Source organism: Oncorhynchus mykiss, chromosome 12 (genome assembly GCF_057628025.1).
Source record: "Oncorhynchus mykiss isolate SJ-2025 chromosome 12, ASM5762802v1, whole genome shotgun sequence".
NCBI lineage: Eukaryota > Metazoa > Chordata > Actinopteri > Salmoniformes > Salmonidae > Oncorhynchus > Oncorhynchus mykiss.
This window is the reverse complement of record NC_143033.1, coordinates 31,299,887-31,320,393: the sequence shown is the minus strand read 5'-3', so window position 1 is coordinate 31,320,393 and position 20,507 is coordinate 31,299,887. Positions and strand designations below refer to the sequence as shown.

Below are 20,507 nucleotides of genomic sequence, written 5' to 3'. Positions count from 1 at the left end.
CTCAAACCAGAAAACAGCCTACCCGACCAACTTATAGATACTGACACCAATCTCACTTTGTCCAACTCTTTTAGAAGCCAACTGTCACATATTTCAAAGCAGACCCACAATTCATAGCGCCTTCTGTTGAAACCATTAAAAAAACTTCAAAAACATAGCTACTTCCGAGCTGCGGGCCCAGGTCTGACAATATGATTAGGCCTAGCTGAGGCGATCCCGAATCCCGTGTTTTGGGTCAATAGGTCATTCGAAGCCCGAGCAGCTTTTTGGGGGGTTGTTACAGGGTCCCTGGACGAGCTATCGGCCAGAAACTTTAGGGTCAGTCTCTATGGGCCGAGGCAGTTTAAAGTCTTGTGATTCTGGGACTTTTCTGAATGTTGTCATTTTCGCGACGTTCAAAATTAATTGAAGTTATTGCAAATGGACGAGGCAGTTTCTAGGCCTGAGAACCTTCTAGAGCCACATAACTCACTGTGCACTATCGACTTAAGCTCTTGAACAGGTTTATAATGTTTCAGAGCTCTAGGTCTGACGGTTCTTTGATAGTGCGAACGCCGGTATCTATTGCAGGCTCTGTGGGTCTGTAAGCCCCACATTGTGTCACTCAATCCTGGCTGTGTGTGTGTGTGAGTTTTTTATTGGACATCTGATGTGAAAACTGACTGATTTACAGTTCATAAGGGTTGCCTAATCACACATATGACATTTTGGAAAGATGTGACTTTTGTAACCCTTCAAAACAGCCCTTATTTAAGGCACTTAAGGCACATATCCTCATTGGGGCAGGCTTTTACAGAATCCAGAGTGTCAAGTCTTTACGTTAAGAACTGACTGACTTACAGAGGGTTGAATGCAGTGTTTTCACTAACTGCAGGTTGTGAAATCAAAACCACTTTTGTTATTGACCAAATACTTATTTTCCACCATAATTTGCAAATAAATTCATTAAAAATCCTTCAATGTGATTTTCTGCATTTTTTTTCCTAATTTTGTCTGTCATAGTTGAAGCGTACCTATGATGAAAATTACAGGCCTCTCTCATCTTTTTAAGTGGGAGAACTTGCACAATTGGTGGCTGACTAAATACTTTTTTGCCCCACTGTATGTGTTTGTGAGGTCCAGCCACAGCAGAGCAAAGTCTCTGTTCTCCCGGAATTCCCTGATTAGCTGTGTGACCACGCCTATGTGCTCCAGACACCCTAGCACCTTCGGGATCCCTCCTTTCTGGACTGATGTGTCGATGTAGGAATTCTTCAGGAGGTAGTCTGTCAGACACCTGGCCACAATCCTGAAGATTATATTTCCTTCAACAATGAGCAGCGAGATAGTTCTGAACTGCTTGATGTTTTTAGAATTCTCCTCCTTTGGAATCAATACTCCTTATGCACATCTCCACTGTTGAGCAACTTTGCCCCTCCTCCAGATCACCTTCAGGATTCTCCAGAGCTGGATGTAGTAACATTTGTAGACCTTGTAGGGCACACCACTCAGTCCAGGGGCTGAGCTTGCCCTCTTGACAACCTCCTGTACCTCCTTCCAGCTGGGCTCCTTCTCGTTGGAACTCTGTGGTTGGTACTGGTGGAAATATTAAGGCCTTGCAGTGCTCCAAATCTTGCTCTCTGATCCAAGTTTATCATCTATAAATTATGTTTCCGTAATCTAGCATGGGTAGGATGGTCATCTGAATCAGGGTTAGTTTGGCAGCTGGGGTGATAGAGGAAACCAAGTCTAGATTTAACTTTAGCCTGCAGCTTTGAAATGTGCTGAGAGAAGGACAGTGTACCATCAAACTAAATGTGTTGAGCATTTAACACAAAATCTAGGAAGGAGCCAGCTCAGTATAAGACTGTATCATCTACATATAAATGGAAGAGAGAGCTTGCTACTATCTGAACTATGTTGTTGATGTAAATTGAGAAGAGCGTGGGGCCTAGGATCAAGCCTTGGGGCAGGCTGTGGCTGAGACAACAGATGTTCTGACATTATAAACTGTACTCTTTGAGAGAGGTAGTTAGCAAACCAGGCCAAGGACCCCTCAGAGACACCAATACTCCTTAGCCGGCCCACAAGAATGGAATGGTCTACCGTATCAAAAGCTTTGGCCAAGTCAATGAAAATAGCAGCACAACATTGCTTAGAATCGAGGGCAATGGTGACATCAGCGAGAACCTTTAATTTCTTATGGGCAGGTGGGATGGTAGCATCCCACCCGGCCAACATCCGGTGAAATTGCTGATCGCTAAAATTCTAAATACACCATTCGTAATATTAAACATTCATGTAAATACATGTGTCTTACATCATTTAAAAGCTTTACGTCTTGTTAATACAGCCGCTTTGTCAGATTTCAAAAGGGCTTTACGGCAAATAGCATACCATGCGATTATCTGAGGACAATGCCCAGCACACAAAAGTATTACTACCATTTTCCAACCAAGCATCAGCGTCACGAAAGTCAGAAATAACAATAAAATAAATTGCTTACCTTTGAAGATCTTCCTCTGGTGGCAATGCCAACTGTCCCAGCCACACAGTGAATGTTTGTTTTGTTTGATAAAATCCATTTGTATAGCCTAACATGAAACATTTGTAAACCTCTTGTGTCGTGAATTCCGTCTCATTCAACTTAATTAAAAAAAATTAAAAAATTATCCCCTTTTCCCTCCCCAATTTAGTGGTATCCAATTGTTAGTAATTACTATCTTGTCTCATTGCTACAACTCCCGTACGGGCTCGGGAGAGACGAAGGTCGAAAGCCATGCGTCCTCCGAAACACAACCCAACCAAGCCGCACTGCTTCTTAATAACCTCTTGAAGCTAGGGGTACTATTTTTATTTTTGGAAAAATAACGTTCCCAAAGTAAATGGCCTATTTCTCAGGACCAGATGCTAGAATATGCATTTAATTGATAGCTTAGGATAGAAAACACTCTAAAGTTTCCAAAGCTGTAAAAATATTGTCTGTGAGTATAACAGAACTGATATTGCAGGCGAAAGCCTGAGAAAAATCCAATCAGGAAGTGACTCTTATTTTGAAGGCTCTGTGTTCCTAAGCATCCCTATTGACCATTGAAATAGATATCCACCAGATTCATTTTTCTATGGCTTCCCTAAGGTGTCTACAGCCTTTAGACATAGTTTCAGGCCTTTATTTTGAAGAATGAGCGTGAACGACCTCATTACATAAGTGGTCAGGTGGGGGCTCTCAGAGGGATTTTTGCGGCCATTGTCCTAGTGAAAAGCCAACTGTCCCGGTTGATATATTATCGAATAGATATTTGAAAAACACCTTGAGGATTGATTATAAAAAAACATTTGACATGTTTCTGTCGACATTATGGATATAATTTGGAATTTTTGTCTGCGTTGTCGTGACCGCTCTGTGTCCCCTGTACTTGCGTTTCTTCCTCTTGCAAATAACGGGGATGTTGGCCCTGTCGGGTGTTTGGCGAATGTCCTGTGCGTCTTGCTTGTTGAAGAAAAAATCTTTATCTAATCCGAGGTGAGGGATCGCTGTCCTGATATCCAGAAGCTCTTTTTTTTGTTGTAAGGTACTGTTGCAGAACCATTATGTACAAGCGCTCTGTTTGATGTTTAAGTGCTCTGTTTGATGTTTAAGTGCTCTGTTTGATGTTTAAGTGCTCTGTTTGATGTTTAAGAGCTCTGTTTGATGTTTAAGTGCTCTGTTTGATGTTTAAGTGCTCTGTTTGATGAAAGATATAAATGACTCCAGAGACGAAGATAACCAGAAAAAAACGTGACGACAGAATGGCTTTTGCCGATTCTGTCGTTACTCTCTTGAAGTTGCTGGTAACAGGCTACACAACGACTCTTCAACCTTTGTGGAATGCCAATGTGGAATTCCAATTCATCTCACCATTTCTACCAATCTGTGTGCAAGTTATGGTTTTCATATGCACATTTAAATCTAAATAATATTTCCAATGGATCAGACCATGACATTTTTCCCTTCACCCTGAGGGGTTATCGAAAAAAAATTCAAATACTTTGAGGAATTATTATCCAAAGAAAAGACAATGACTAAATTGACAAAACTCATAAATTGAATGAAATTAACCAAAACTTGTTTCTCACAAGTGTAGCATAGGTTTTGCATTTTGCTAACAACGTGTCCACTCCGACAATGAGAACCATAACCAAACAATACAATTATAGGAATCAATGGTAAATGTACTACTGGTGATATATGTAATGGGGAATTGATAGACACTAACAATCAAATGTCAACAATGCACAGAATGAAGTTATGAAACATTGAATGTGCACAAATTGGCGGGAGAGAGCGCATTTTGGAGAGAGACATGCATTGTGCATCTCAAACCCAATTTATGCTTGATTGGAAAATGTGGTCAGAGGCTTGGTATGGAGGGTATGACACAATTGCAGAGCCTCCGGAGGCATGCAGAGGCCAAATCAAACTCTATACCGCATCACCTTGTGCCTCTCAAATTTTGTAACAATGTGGAGGGCTCCATATAGCTCCGCATTGATATGATTGGTTGACGGTAGGTGAGGGTGAGCGATCTTGTATGAACACAAACTTGACAACTTCCTTTACAACAGCTCTGCTCCGCAAAGCGGAAGAAGTATGTTTGCTCTGACTTCCGCAGAGGCCGCATCGCAGTAAATGCTGATTGACCATGCAGAACCTTTTAGCCACACTCCCCTTCTTCTTGGACTGTGTCATCCCCGCGGCCTCTGCAATGGATTAGTCTCGGACTCCACAATGGATTCATTCAATGAGATGGGCGCAAATAAGACAGGTGTCTTATGTGCCATAATTCTATATATATATATTTGCTACTGCTCGACTAAAATAAATCTTGTTTGACCAAAAGCCTATTGACCAAACAATCGCCAGTCGACGAATTGGGGTCAGCTCTAATTGCAATCAAGGTGAAACTTTCTTGGAGAAGGACATATTGACTACTACTTTGCGTATCTCTTTGGACTGAAGTCCGTAGATGATGGGGTTCAGGTTCCCGGGGATGATGTGGAAGAGCAGGGCTGCCACCGTCCTGTAGTCTGAGTACTGAGGAAAACGGTGCAGGATGATGATGATGGAACCACTAATCATCATGATCAGGTACACAGTCAGATGTGTGCTGCAGGTCTTCAGGGCCTTACTGTTCATAGCCTTGTTCTTACTGGTAAGGCACTCGGCTGCGATCTTCATGTAGGTCAGTGCGATGCTGCCAATTGAGGAGACAAAGAGGACAACGGTGAAGGTGAGGCCATACATGTTGTTGAGGAACACGCTCTCTCAGGAGAGCTTGAATAACGAGGTGTTAATGCAGAAATGGTTTAATATGGTCGACCTCCAGCGTGAGAGGCGGATAGTGAGGCCCAGCAGGATCCCCACTAAGACTATGGCCACCCCCCAGGCAGACACAGACAACCTGATAATCATTTTGTTGGTCATGATGGTGGAATATCGCAGGGGGCTGCAGATGGCCACATACCTATCAAAGGCCATGATCATCAGTATTGTATGAGAGGTCGTCCCAAACATTTGTGTGCAGAAGGCCTGGACCACACACTCTGAGTAGGTAATGTAGCGCTCAGAGGCAGGGACGAGGATGTCTGCCAGCAGATGGGGGAACGTGATGGAGATGCCGATGATGTCGTTGAAGTGCAGGTTACAGAAGAGGATGTACATGGGCTGGTGCAGGCTCTTCTCCATGGAGATGAGGACCACTATTCCCACATTGGTAAACATGATGATGACGTAGGAGAAGAAGAGGATGATAAAGACAGGGTACATGGTCTCCTCCGTTACCTTTAACCCCTCCAGCTGGAGCTTGTAGCTGTTGCAGGTCAGGTTAACCATCGAATGTCTGAGAGAGGAGGAGAGGAAAGAGAGAAGAGATGTGAAACACATTGTGTCTCACCGAGGTCCAGACAAATGTAAAGGTAAATTATGACTTACAGGGAAATAGACAAAGGTCCCCCAGAGAACCTTCCCTTGGGAGCATCATACAAAATCCCCTTGACCATCATGAAACGTCCCCTTTTTGTCACAAATCCTGTTTCCTGAGTCTGTTTTTTGCCTATGTTCTGTCCTGGAGAGTTTTTCCGGCGTCCTGGAACGCACCCTGTCTGGTTGCCGGGCAATGCAGCCAGTTGGGGTTTCTGATTACCCGCACCTGTATCCCATCAGCTATCTGCACACCTGGTCCTGATCATCATCTCTCCTCTTCATAAGCCCGGACCGGACATCCATTCCCTGCCGGATCGTTAGCCATGAACAGTATGTTGTGCCAGAGTATCAGCCTCAAGTTGGATAGAAGTTGTTTTGTTGTTTGTTACGTATTGCTTGCCTTGAACTTACCTCTGTTTGTTCTGTCTTCAGTTACTCACCCGGATCATTTACCCCATTCCCGCCTGGTCGTCAGAAGATTCCGCTTCCCCATTGGATCCACCTATTTACTCCCATCAACTCATCACCGCTACCCGCTACACCACCTGGATATATCTACCCATTCACTTGTAAATAAATACTCACCTTTTTCATACTCTCCTTGTCCTGGTCTGCTTCTGGGTTCGACTTTGATGATTCGTGACACTTTTGGTCATTGAATGTCCCATGGATAATGTCCTATCAGAACCAAATAGGAACATTTTCAGAATGTTTCTAATGGACATCAAAATACCTTATTATAACATTATTCTGCGACAAAATAAGGCCGCTCATTAACCTGGAATTACAAGAACGAAACATATATCGAAACATATATCACAGAGCGATATATTTTAGTGTGAATGCTGCAGCCGACGCAACCTCTGCAGCGCACTCTTACCCACCATCTTGCGTGAAAATACATTGGCTGGGAAACGGCTACACATTGGCCGGTAAACAGTTGCTGGCTCGGCAGGGAAACTCACTATTTGAAGGCTGATATCAAATCAAATTGTATTAGTCACATTCCCCGAATACAACAGATGTAGACCTTACAGTGAAATGCCTACTTATGAGCCCCTAAACAACAATGCAGTTAAACAAAATACAGATAAGAATAAGAGATAAAAGTAACAAGTTATTAAAGAGCAGCAGTGAAATAACAATAGTGAGACTATATACAGGGGTATCGAGACTATATGCAGAGACTATATACAGAGTCTATATACAGAGTCAATGTGTGGCGGAACCTGTTATTTGAGGTAGTATGTACATGTAGGAAGAGTTATTAAAGTGACTATGCGTAGATGACAACAGAGTAGCAGTGGTGTAAATAGGGGGGGGAACTGCAAATAGTCTGGGTAGCCATTTGACTAGATGTTCAGGATTCGTATGGCTTGGGGGTAGAAGCTGTTTAGATGCCTCTTGGACCTAGACTTGGCGCTCCGGTACCGCTTGCAGTGTGGTCAGAGGTCGAATGGAGGTCGGAGGCCGAGCAGTTGCAATAGCAGGCAGTGATGAAACCAGTCAGAAACCATGCTCTCGATGGTGCAGCTGTAGAACCTTTTGAGGATCTGAGGACTCATGATAAATCTTTTCAGTCTCCTGAGGGGGAATAGGTTTGGTCATGCCCTCTTCATGACTGTCTTGGTGTGCTTGGGCCATGTTAGTTTGTTGGTGATGTAGACCAAGGAACTTGAAGCTCTCAACCTTCTCCACTGCAGCCCCGTCAATGAGAATGAGGGCGTACTCAGTCGTCTTTTTCCTGTGGTCCACAATCATCTCCTTTGTCTTGATCATGTTGAGGGAGAAGATGATGTCCTGTCACCACACGGCCAGGTCTCTGACCTCCTCCCTATAGGCTGTCTCAACGTTGTCTGTGATCAAGCCTACCACTGTTGTGTCATCAGCAAATTTAATCATGGTGTTGGAGTCGTGCCTGGGCGTGCTGTTATGAGTGAACAGGAAGAACAGGAGGGGACTAGCACGCACCCCTGAGGGGCCCCCGTGTTGAGGATCAGCGTGGCTGATGTGTTGTTACCTACCCTTACACGAAGGGGATCCAGTTGCAGAGGGAGGTGTGTAGTCCCAGGGTCCTTAGCTTAGTGATGAGCTTTGAGGGCACTATGGTGTTGAACGCTGATCTGTAGTCAATGAATAGCATTCTCACATAGCTGTTCCTTTTGTCCAGGTGGAAAAGGACATTGTGGAGTGCAATGGAGATTGCATCATCTGTGGATTTGTTTGGGAGGTATGCAAATTGGAGTAGGTCTAGGGTTTCTGGGATGATGGTGTTGATGTGAGCCATGTCCAGCCTTTCAAAGCACTTCATGGCTACAGATTTGAGTGCCACGGGTCGGTAGTCGTTCAGGCAGATTACCTTAGTGTTCTTTTTTTTTTCACATCTTTATTTAACCAGGTAGGCTAACCAGGTAGGCTAGTTAAGAAGTTCTCATTTACAACTGCGACCTGGCGAAGATAAAGCAAAGAAGTGTGACACAAACAACAACACATGGAATAAACAAACGTACAGTCAATAACACAATATAAAAAAAGTATATATACACAGTGTGTGCAAATGAGATAAGATAAGGGAGGTAAGGTAATAAATAGGCCACAGTGGCGAAATAATTACAATTTAGCAATTAAACACTGGAGTGATAGATGTGTAGTAGAGATACTGGTGCTTAAGGTTAGTGAGGGAGATATGAGTATGAGTCTCCAGCTTCAGTGATTTTTGCAATTCGTTCCAGTCATTGGCAGCAGAGAACTGGAAGGAAAGGCGGCCAAAGGAGGAATTGGCTTTGGGGGTGACTAGTGAAATATACCTGCTGGAGTGCGTGCTACGGGTGGGTGCTGCTATGGTGACCAGTGAGCTGAGATAAGGCGGGGCTTTACCTAGCAAAGACGTATAGATGACCTGGAGCCAGTTGGTTTGGCAACGAATATGAAGCGAGGGCCAGCCAACGAGAGCGTACAGGTCGCGGTGGTGGGTTGGGGCTTTGGTGACAAAACAGATGGCACTGTAATAGACTGCATTCAATTTGCTGAGTAAAATGTTGGAGGCTATTAGTCATGACTCATGACCACCGGTGTGGCGGTAATATGTATCCGTAAAAAGCCCTAGTAGCACCCTACATTGCTCTGGGTTATCCCGTTCCAGCAGAACACTACTCCCCTCCAGGCCTAGGAATGCCCTATCCCAATCCAGCAGCGCCATACACTCCTCCGGACCAGACATCACCCTACCATGCGCCTGCTTTGCCACTTTGCATGGACAGCTGATTGCCTCATCACATGGCATCCCAAAGCCGTTGTTGCCCCATTTTGAGAGTGGCAGAGAGAATGACTTTGCCCTCCTCCAAATGGTCCTAGACAACATGATGAGCAATCACAGACATGTGAAAGAGCGGTACAAGTATCAAGTGCTCCTTGGACACCTAAAACTACAGAGGGTACTCCAGCACACTAAGGCCTACATGCATTACCCAAGACCTTGCACGGATGATTTTGCACTGTCTACCTACGCCCATGCTTAGATCCCTACGAGTTCAGATGCGGATCCCATGTCGACCGACTCTTAAAAGCAAGATGCCAGTAGAGTATTGCTTTACTCACAGCATTCTCTAGACCGGCACGGGCCAAACGTACACCTTGTCTGACCTGGCAGCCTGGTTGCAGAGGAAGTCCCAGGTTAAGTGTATTGCAAGCAGAGCTGCGGCCCTCTACAAATATGACATGCCCGTGCCAGCAAAGAAAACCAACGTGCCTCTTCTAGACCAAAGGAGAGATACACTTCGATCTACTTCAACTCTAGCAAAGACCCCAGCTCTTAGGAGCCTGCATCATCCAATCCCCCTTCCAAGCCATACTCTCCTCACTGTGACAACAAACACTACCTCACCGTCTGTCCCGAGTTCAAGAAGCTGAACACAGGACAGATCATTGTGTGGATAAAGGATAGACAACAGTGTTGGAAGTGCGGACTATCCCACAAACTAGATGCTTGCCACCTCAGACGACCCTGCAAGAAATGCAACGAGCTGCACCTAACGGTGCTTCAATATTCCATCCACCAAGACCAGAAGAGTGTTCTCATGATGAGTGTACTTACTACAAATGTGTACCAAGATGGACCAATATTATGAAAATACAATCAAATTAAATGCCATTAGCCATGAAAAATATTTTTGGTGGTGACAGCTGTTCTTCTCCTTCATCAGAAGAAAATTCAAAATTGCAACAGGTGCTCTGTCAGTTGAAGGCGGGCTGGGGCTATTTTTTAAATACACACAGCTAAACTTACTATGTTTCGTAAGTGACAGGTAGGCTATACCTCAATAACTGCACAATTTATCTTAAACTACAACTCAATTATTTAACTTTTGCATTCAAACTCCACTTTTGCAACCTAATGCTAAGGTACCAGAGGTAAAGAAAAGCTAAAAGTATATTAAATTAACAGATATTTTAAAATATATGCCATGTTCTAAAATGTGCTCAAGTTTTATATTTCATAAATATATTCTGGACAAATTAGATGGCATGTCATATCGCTGCAGAATGCTGTGGTTGCCATGCTGGTTAAGTGTGCCTTGAATTCTAAATAAATCACCAACAGTGTCACCAGCAAAGCACCCCCACACCATCACACCTGCTCCACGCTTCATGGTGGGAACCACACATGTGGAGATCATCCATTCACCTACTCTACGTCTCACAAATACATGGCGGTTGGAACCAAAAATCTCATATTTGGACACTTCAGACCAAAGGACAGGTTAACACTGGTCTAATGTCCATTTCTCATGTTTCTTGGACCAAGCAAGTCTCTTCGTCTTATTGTTGTCCTTTAGTAGTGTTTTCTTTGCAGCAATTTGACTATGAAGGCCTGATTCACGCAGTCTCTCTGAACAGTTGATGTTGAGATGTGTCTGTTACTTGAACTCTGCAAAGCTTTTTTTGGGGCTGCAATTTCTGAGGCTGGTAACTCTAATGAACTTGTCCTCTGGAGCAGAAGTAACTCTGGGTCTTCCATTCCTGTGGTGGTCCTCATGAGAGCCAGTTTCATCATAGCGATTGTTGGTTTTTGCGACTGCACTTGAAGAAACTTTCAAAGTTCTTGAAATGTCCTGTATTGACTGACCTTCATGTCTTAAAGTAATGATGGACGGTCCTTTCTCGTTGCTTGTTTGACATGTTCTTGCCATAATATGGACTTGGTCTTTTACCAAATAGGACTATCTCTGTATAGCACCCTTGTCCCAACACAACTGATTGGCTCAAACGCATTAAGAATAAAAATACACCTGTGAATTCAAAATGCATTCAGGTGACTGACTACCTCATGAAACTGGTTGAGAGAATGCCAAGAGTGTGCAAAGCTGTCATCAAGGCAAAGGGTGGCTACTTTGAAGAATCTCAAAACTTAAATATATTTTGATTTGTTGAACACTTTTTTGGTTACTACATGATTCCATATGTGTTATGTCTTCACTATTATTCTAGAAATTAGTAAAAATAAAGAAACATCTTTGAATGAGAGCATGCGTCCAAAGTTTATTAACAATATTTTGACCTGTAAGGGTCTTTGTCAGGTTTACATCATCATACAGCATCCCTGACATGAGATCAAAGCCATGGTATGATGTTAGTCAGTCAGTTCTAAACTCAGAAAGTAAAACTTTAGTTGATTAGTCTAATTGGATGGACAATGAGTGAGTTTCTGCACAGTGCTGAGTCACTAGTAGCTGTATGGAGGAGGTGAGGAGTCTGTGTCCCTAGAGTCCTCATTAACCCCTTGGTGTTACATGGTGTGATTAGTGGCTCTATGCCAGTGACTGGGGTAGTCATTAGTCGGACTGCAGCAACAAGATGCAATCCTGACAAACAAATGTGTTTTGAAACAGCAGAGTCATCTCGCTTCCCCTCCTTTCCTTTATTTCTTCCTTCCTATTTTCCTTCCTCATTTCCTTCTTTCTCTCAGATGTTCACCGATATGAGAAGATCTGGGCCCAAACTCATAAAGCATCTCAGAATAGGAGTGCTGATATAGGATCAGATCCCTTCTGTCCATGTAATCTTATAAATTATGATCTGAAACTCAAACCTAATCCTAGTTCAGCCATCATACTCTGAGATCCTTTGTGAATATGGTCTCTAATAAGTGAACACTTTTTTATTATTGAATCAAGTTCTCCAGTGTATTGTGGAGAGACTTAATGTATTTTAACCTCTCTAGGCTAGGTATTTTCACATCCGGATGAAAAGCATGCCCAAAGTAAACTGCCTGCTACTCAAGCCCAGAAGGATATGCATATTATTTGTATATTTGGATAGAAAACACTCTGAAGATTCTAAAACTGAATTATGTCTGTGAGTATAACAGAACTTATTTGGTAGATGAAACCCCGAGCACAAACCAACCAGGATTTATTTTTTGAGGTCACTCTCTTTTCAATGGGTTTTCTACGGGGATCTAGATTTCTAAGGCACTTGCTTGCAGTTCCTATCACTTCCACTAGGTGTCAACAGTCTTTAGAAATTGGTTGATGTTTTTCCTTTAATAAATGAAGAAGTAGGGATGTTCAGAACGAGGGTCGAGTGTAGTGTACTGTTGTGGTTGGGGCTCGCGACCTGAAAGCTCGCTCCACTTTGTTTGTATCCACTATTGAACGCAGTTTATCCCGTCTTAAATTTTATCAATTATTTACGTAAAAAAATACCTAAAGTTGTATTAGGAAAGTTGCTGGAAATGTTTGGACAAAGATTACAGGTCATTTATTAGATATTTTGTAGTCATATTGTGCGAGTTGGAACCAGTGTTTTTCTGGATCAAACGCGCCAAATAAATGGACATTTTGGAGATATAACGACGGAATTAGTTGAACAAAAGGACCATTTGTGATGTTTATTTGACATATTGGAGTGCCAACAAAAGATGTTCTTCAAAGGTAAGGCATGAATTATATCGTTATTTCTGAGTTTTGTGTCGCGCCTGACGGGATGAAATATGATTGTCTGTGTTTGTTTGATGGGTGCTGTCCTCAGATAATAGCATGGTTTGCTTTCGCCGTAAAGCCTTTTTGAAATCAGACAACGGTGGCTGGATTAACAAGTAGTAAAGCTTTAATTTGGTGTATTGCACTTGTGATTGTATGAAATATTTATAATAATTTAATTTGAATTTGGCGCTCTGCCATTTCACCGGATGTTGTCAAATTGATCCCGTTAACGGGATTTGATCCCTAAGGAGTTTTGAGAGATGGTACATACAGTTGTCATGATTTGACTTTCATTAATCTGATGACTGTTATTTATTTAATCCACTAATTATGTTTAATTGTTACAAGATTAAATCAATCATGAAACATTTAACTATTTTGGAAGAAGTTGTTTAAAGAGTTACCATCTCCCGAATTTACCTACAACATCCATAAAACAGTCAACATATTAATCATAACTTCTTACCTCTGACTTGCCTAGAAAATGGGGCTAAGCATCCCGCTAGCTGGACAACTTCCGGTGAAACTGGAGGGCGCACAATTCAAATAAATAATCATAAAAATTATGGATAATAAACATTTAGGAAAATACAAGTCTTATATCGGTTAAAAGCTTAAAATATTGTTCATCTAACTGCAATGTCCGATTTACAGTAGCCATTACAGCGAAAGTATGCCATGCGATTGTTTGAGGACGGCGCCCCACATCAAAATATTGTTCCACCAGCACAGGTTTCATAAATTCACAAATAGCATTTAAATATTCACTTACGTTTTGAAAATCTTCCTCTGATTTGTCATCTAAAAGGTCCAAGCTATAACATGTAGTGTCCTTTTGATAGATAACACCCTTCTTTATATCCCAAAAAGTCAGTTTAGTTGGCGTCATCGATTTGAGTAATCCACTCGTTTAACATGCAGAGAAAGGAATCCGAAAATATACTCCTAAAATCTATTTCAACAAGTCAAAATACGTTTGTATTTACTCCTCGGATATCCTAAAATGTAATCAAACTATAATATTTCTTACAGATAAAAGTATGTTCAATAGGAAACCGATTTTAGCAGGTGCGTTCTGTCTTCATCGCGCGTGCATACACAAATTTCCAAGACTGTGTCCCTGTACTAAAACCAATAAGCCTGAAACTTTGAACATAGACTGCTGACACCCTGTGGACGCCATAGGAATTGCATCCTGGGACCTAGAATTCAGTAGGCCCCTATACTTTCCATTGTAAGAGCATGGGCTCTCAAAAAAAGAAAATTTCCGGGTGGTTTTTCTTTGGATACTCTCCTACCATATCTATTGTGTCATATTCTCCTACATTATTTTAACATTTCTACAAACTTCAAAGTGTTTTATTTCCAATGGTACCAATTATATGCATATCCTGCCTTCAGGGCCTGAGCAACAAGCAGTTTACTTTGGGCACATTTCAGGCGGAAATTGAGAAAAAAGGGGCCTAGCCCTAAGAATGATATGAAGGTTAAATAAAAAAAATACAATAAAAATGATCATATCATCATCATTCTGAACAGTCGTACCCTCATGCATCTGCAAAAACCCCAGCCTTGCTCATTATTCAGTACTACACAAATTGGTTTAATGATTTATTTACTAGCTAACTAAATAAGAACACAGACTAGAAACACACTTATTACATGAGACAATGGTCCCTATTGGACTGACAAAATATGGTGGCTTATACACAACGAATGAAGAGGGGTGGGGAAAAGAGAGAGATAGAGAAAAGGGACATTTATCGTGGACACATTCTGCAACTATTCTCACATTAATCATATACTTTGCACACAAACCGCCGCCCGTTTGGAGTAAGAAATCATGAACGTATTTACGTGTGAAATGCCTTCGTTCGTTGTTTATCTCTGTCGAAACCAAGCCTTCTTGGAAAGAAGCATGCCCACTTGTACATGCTCTGATTGTCCACCAGAGGTCACAATGTCCTTCTTCTTAGTTGTCAGGTCTCCATGGGTTGTTCATTCCTCAGAACAGCTACTTAGCTGTACCAGTGATTGTCTGAGGTGAGCTTCTCCTTTCTCCACCTCGTGTAGATAGTCAAAGTTCGTAATCACTGTACACGTGCAGCTGCAGACTGGCGGGGTTCTGGTCTGGTAGGTGAGTTCATTTTCTTCACCTCGTGATGAGGTTGAAAGTTTCAACAATTTCAAACATGTAGCTCTCCGCTTCACATTTCCTGGTCTAAAGGTTGATTTCTCTTCCAAGCCTTTATGCAGTCTTGGTCAAAAAGGGCATTCCGTTAGGCTGACAAGTTCTCTGAGCTCACTCGGGGCATGACTAGTTACTGTGTTAAATATTATCCAAAACGATTACCTCATTAGAAAACTAAAATCACATTCCTATCTTAACACAAATACCTTCATCACTTTTCATATTATATGCTCAACGTACCGGATGAAACCTCATACCTGTAATGGCCATACTTTCCAAGTTACAATATTTCCTCCATAAGATTTTCAATGACATCACAAAATAATCAACCACATGAAATTAGTTTTCCATATCTCCCCACTGACCATTCCCCACATTCTTAATGTTAGAATTATTGTTCCGGTAACCACTTTTTAGACGTTAGAGTTTTGGGTGGGTAAAAGTCTCTGGAGACAAGGGGACTTTCCTTTAGCCAATACTGGAGGGTAGAGAGAAAGTCCTCTCCTGCTTAATTTACGACTGGGTGTTAAAACGGCCATTGCCCTCCTCCCCCCTTTGCAGGGGGGAGAGGGTCTGGATATTGTCAGTCAATGCAAAGCTGATCTGACCCATTGTGATCCTCACATGACAGTCATGACACAGTGCATTCTGAAAGTATTCAGACCCCTTCCCTTTTTACAAATTCTGCTATGTTACAGCCTTATTCAAAAATGGATTGAAATAATTGCGGTCCTCATCAAACTACACACAATAACCAAAGAAAAAGTAGGTTTTTAGAAATATTTGCAAATTTATAAATAAAAAAAAAAAAAAACAGAAATACCTTATTTACATAACTATTCCGACCCTTTGCTGTGAGACACGAATTTGAGCTCAAGTTCATCCTGTTTTCATTGATCATCCTTTAGTTGTTTCTGCAACTTGATTGGAGTCACCCTGTGGTAAATTCAATTGATTGGACATGATTTGGAAAGACATACACCTGTCTATATAAAGTCCCACAGTTGACAGTGCATATCAGAGCAAAAACCAGGCCATGAGGTGGAAGGAATTTTCCGTAGAGCTCCGAGACAGGATTGTGTCGAGGCACGGATCTGGGGAAGGGTACCAAAAAATGTCCCCAAGAACACAGTGGCCTCCATCATACTTAAATGGAACCACCAAGACTCTTCCTAGAGTTGGCCACCAGGCCAAACTGAGCAATCGGTGGAGAAGGGCCTTGGTCAGGGAGGTGAGTAAGAACCCGATGGTCACTGTGACAGAGCTCCAGAAGGACAACCATCTCTGTAGTACTCCACCAATCAGGCCTTTATGGTAGAGTGGCCAGACGGAAGCCACTCATCAGTATAAGGCACATGACAGCCCGCTTGGAGTTTTCTAAAAGACACCTAAAAGCCTCTCAGTACATGAGAAACAAGATTCTCTGGTCTGATGAAACCAAGATTGAAATCTTTGGCCTGTATGCCAAGAATCACGTCCGGAGGAAACCTGGCATCATCCCTACTGTGAAGCATGGTGGTGGCAGCATCATGCTGTGGGGATGTTCTATAGCGGCAGGGACTGGGAGACTAGTCAGGATCGAGGCAAAGATTAACGGAGCAAAGTACAGAGAGATCCTTGAAGAAAACCTGTTCCAGATGCTCAGGACCTCAAACAGGACAACGACCCTAAGCACACAGCCGAGACTACACAGGATTGGCTTCAGGACAAGTCTCTGAATGTCCTTCAGTGTCCCAGCCAGAACACAGACTTGAATCCGTCTAACGTATCTGGAGAGACCTGAAAATAGCTGTGCAGCGACGCTCCCCATCCAACCTGACAGAGCTTGAGAGGATCTGCAGAGAAGAATGGGAGAAACTCCCCAAGTACAGGTGTGCCAAACTTGTAGCGTCATTCCCAAGAAGACTTGAGGCCGTAATCACTGCCAAATGTGCTTCAACAAAATACTGAGTAAAGGGTCTGAATACTTGTGTAAATGTGATATTTCCGTTTTTTATGTTTTTATAAATGCGCATGAAATAATTACAACCTGTTTTTGCTTTGTCATTATGTGGTGTTGTGTATAGATTGATGGTGAAAAACAAAGATCTTATTCTATTTTAGAATAAGGCTGTAACTTAACAAAATGTGGGAAAAGTCAAGGGGTCTGAATACTTTCTGAATGCGCTATAAGTGCCTTGTTCAAGGGCACATTGACAGATTATTCACCTAGTCGACTTGTGCTACCTGCCACTAGGCTACCTGCCACACGTCATAGTCCCATCATTCCTTATTTCATATTATTATGTTCCAAGTGATGGCGCAAATCAAGAAACTTGTGTTTCAGTTGTATATTATTATAAGGGCTGCAAAAATATAATTTTTTAAAGTAGGCATTCCCAATTAATGGTACCATGTATGTTTACTTATTATTCACATTGAACATGCTGTCATTTGTATAACAAAACAAATGTAACAGCTACACAAATTCACAATGGCACAACAAAGTCATGTGTCATATTCTAACCACCATGGAAATTAAACAGCATGAGCTAGAGACACACATCATGTCATGCTTGTATTATCTGCTATCTCTTTTGGAATGTAACTTTTAATTAGAATTGTTTTCAAACAAATACTGTATTCCTACTACAAGCCCACTACACATTCAATGCTCACTAAGCCATACTGTACAGCACTTTGGGGACCCACTGGAGGCCACTACAGTAAATTCACTTCATTCAGGTTTATTTTACATTGGCCATATTTTTTCCCCTGCAACCTGTTAGATGACCTCTGTTATTATTATATGCATGTTCTCTATCTGGAACGATGGGTACGGTAGGGATGCCACAGTAAACTGTCAAACATTTTACAGTTTGGGTGCGACCCGTGTTTTCAACAGCTTTATAATGCTTGTGCGTAACTCTTTAGTGACAAATCCATAGATGATAGGGTTAATTAGAGGGGGAACGATGTAGATCAGGATAGTGCAGAACTTCTTGATGTTCATTGGGACCTGGGGGAAGCGGTTACTGAGGATAATGATGAGGCTGACAATTTCGAAGATCAAGTAGATGACCAGGTGAGAGGCGCAGGTCTGTAAGGCCTTACTACGACTGCCCTTGTCACTCTTCCTCATCAGACAGGCTGACAGGATCTTGGAATAGCAGAAAAAGATGATGAGGAAGGAACTGCTGCTGAGAATCCAAGTCATGCACAAACCTGGAATGAGATGAAGATGTCATAATACAAGTCATGCACAAACCTGGAATGAGATGAAGATGTCATAATACAAGTCATGCATAGACCTGGAATGAGATGAAGATGTCATAATACAAGTCATGCATAGACCTGGAATGAGATGAAGATGTCATAATACAAGTAATGGGAAAGAAAAGGTGAATGACAAAACAAGATAAAATTGCAGTGATATTACATAATGGCGGGGGTCAATCCTCATTTACACAAACTTGCCGTAGATATCGTTAATGGGGGTGGGCACACAGGCCAGGTTCAGGATGGAGCGGTTGCTGCAGTAGACATGCCTGATGTAGGTGCCACATAGTGGAGTACCCACATTCAAAGCGAAGAGCACAGCTATAAGGATGATTGCTACAGCCCAGGCCAGCAAGATCACAAAAACCATGTGGGCCGTGGTCATGATTGCATGGTACCTCAATGGTTCACACACTGCCACATACCTGTAATTTGAGTATAATGCATTATTTTACTACTATTAGTATTATTCCTTCTTAACAATAACAGATTCCATTTTTGCACTTGTGGAAACAACTTAATACATGTGGCCCTGAGAGAACATTTCACTCTCCCATAGACGAGTACAGCTAGGCAGAACATTTTCATCTACCATGACCTGCTGCATACCTGTCATAGGCCATGGCTGACAGTATGGTCTGTACAGCTGCACCATAGGTGTGAACACAGATGGCCTGAGCATAGGCACTGTTGTATGGAATCCTCTTCTCCCCTATCAGGAAGATGACCATGAGCTGAGTCATCACAGCCGTTCCTCCCAGCAGGTCACAGGCAGCCAGGTTACATACCATCACGTACATAGGCTTGTGTAGCGTCTTATCTATTGCAATCACACCCATCACAACCACGTTCCCCAGCAGCACCAGGAAGTAGATGGCCAGGACCAGGGCAAACAGGGGGTAACCATGGCTCCGAGACACTTCAAAGCCCTCCAGCTCAAACACGATGGGCTGCCTCAGGGCCACGTAGGACACGTTCTCCATGCGCAACATCAGAGTCCTGTAAAAAGCATAGCACAGGAGGAACCTCCTCAGAACACACATGCTTTAGAGAGAGAGCTGTGTACAGTCCCCTAGTCACCTAATAACTATGCGAGCTATTCACAATGAGTTTATCATTGATTATCTACACAGCATAGTCAATTTATTATTGTATTACTTTGATATTTTATTTTGCACAGCCCATAGTAACAATATTAGTTGTAAATTACTATCTACCTATCTGAGCAGACGGTGATTAAGTCCTTACTGGGCAAGAGGTGACTGTCCTTTATACTGTTAATGCTCCTCCCCCCAGTAGGAGTTGTTCCATCTTTCTATCCATCCATCATACGACACCCTGAGAACACCAACAAGTAGTCAAGTGTCGGGATTCTTAGGGGGCATCTCTGGAGACAGATGACAGCTTAGAACACTTTACGAATGTTCCTTTAACCTTTTCATGTGTGAGTTCCAAATATCTCTAATGGTCGCCCCAGTGTGAATTTTGTTTATGCGCATGATGTCGGAATGCACTCACTGTTTCAAAATGTTATTGTTTCGCAACAGGACAGTTAACCTGCGCTGCCCTCAAACCAAGGCATGCTGCCTTCTTATTATGTATAAGCTATGTTACAACTTGACAATTTCAAATTATTTTCGAACAAGTTTGATTTTCTAACAACAGTTTGAATTGAGGTGTTTTCGGCCTCCTCAATAATTCACGTAGGGAGTAGCCCATTTATTTCACTGTTATGGACAATTTAGGTTTGAGACTTTACTGAGCTGGACAGGCTTCTCTCTCTCTCAAGTGTGAATACATTGCGCATCTCAATCAATCAATCAAATGTATTTATAAAGCCTTTTTTACATCAGTCACAAAGTGCTTTGCAGAAACCCAGCCTAAAACCCCAAACAGCAAGCAATGCAGATGTAGAAGCGCGGTGGCTAGAAAAAAACTCCCTAGAAAGGCAGGAACCTAGGATGAAACCTATAGAGGAACCAGGCTCTGAGGTGTGGCCAGTCCTCTTCTGGCTGTGCCGGGTGGAGATTCTAACAGTACATGGCCAAGATGTTCAAAAATTCATAGATGACCACCAGGGTCAAATAATAATAATCACAGTGGTTGTAGAGGGTGCAACAGGTCAACACCTCAG

The 20,507-nt window shown here is 42.4% G+C and overlaps 1 protein-coding gene, 1 long non-coding RNA gene and 1 pseudogene across 5 annotated transcripts; 1 reads left to right on the top strand and 2 right to left on the bottom strand.

Annotated features, from left to right (window-relative positions):
• Positions 1-4,912: 4,912 nt before the first annotated feature.
• On the bottom strand, positions 4,913-5,971 carry LOC149979145 (olfactory receptor 8G17-like; annotated as a pseudogene).
• Positions 5,972-6,106: 135 nt separating this feature from the next.
• LOC149979144 (uncharacterized) lies at positions 6,107-6,536 on the top strand. The gene is made up of 2 exons (XR_016485025.1): positions 6,107-6,271; positions 6,374-6,536. It is a non-coding gene; the product is annotated as an uncharacterized LOC149979144 (long non-coding RNA).
• A 7,986-nt stretch (positions 6,537-14,522) lies between these two features.
• Positions 14,523-19,718, bottom strand: LOC110536845 (olfactory receptor 52D1-like). Of its 4 annotated transcripts, none has more exons than XM_090192245.1 (4): positions 19,591-19,718; positions 18,983-19,372; positions 18,572-18,798; positions 14,523-18,319 (listed from the first exon to the last, which is right to left on the bottom strand). In XM_090192245.1, the coding sequence occupies exons 2-4, from the start codon at positions 19,363-19,365 to the stop codon at positions 17,967-17,969; spliced, it is 963 nt and encodes a 320-aa protein (XP_090048371.1). In that variant the 5' UTR covers positions 19,366-19,372; positions 19,591-19,718; the 3' UTR covers positions 14,523-17,966. The 4 variants fall into 4 exon arrangements, with proteins under 4 accessions (XP_090048371.1, XP_090048372.1, XP_090048370.1 ...); XM_090192246.1 differs by having other exon boundaries at positions 19,622-19,718; XM_090192244.1 differs by lacking the exon at positions 19,591-19,718 and having other exon boundaries at positions 18,983-19,374.
• Positions 19,719-20,507: the final 789 nt, after the last annotated feature.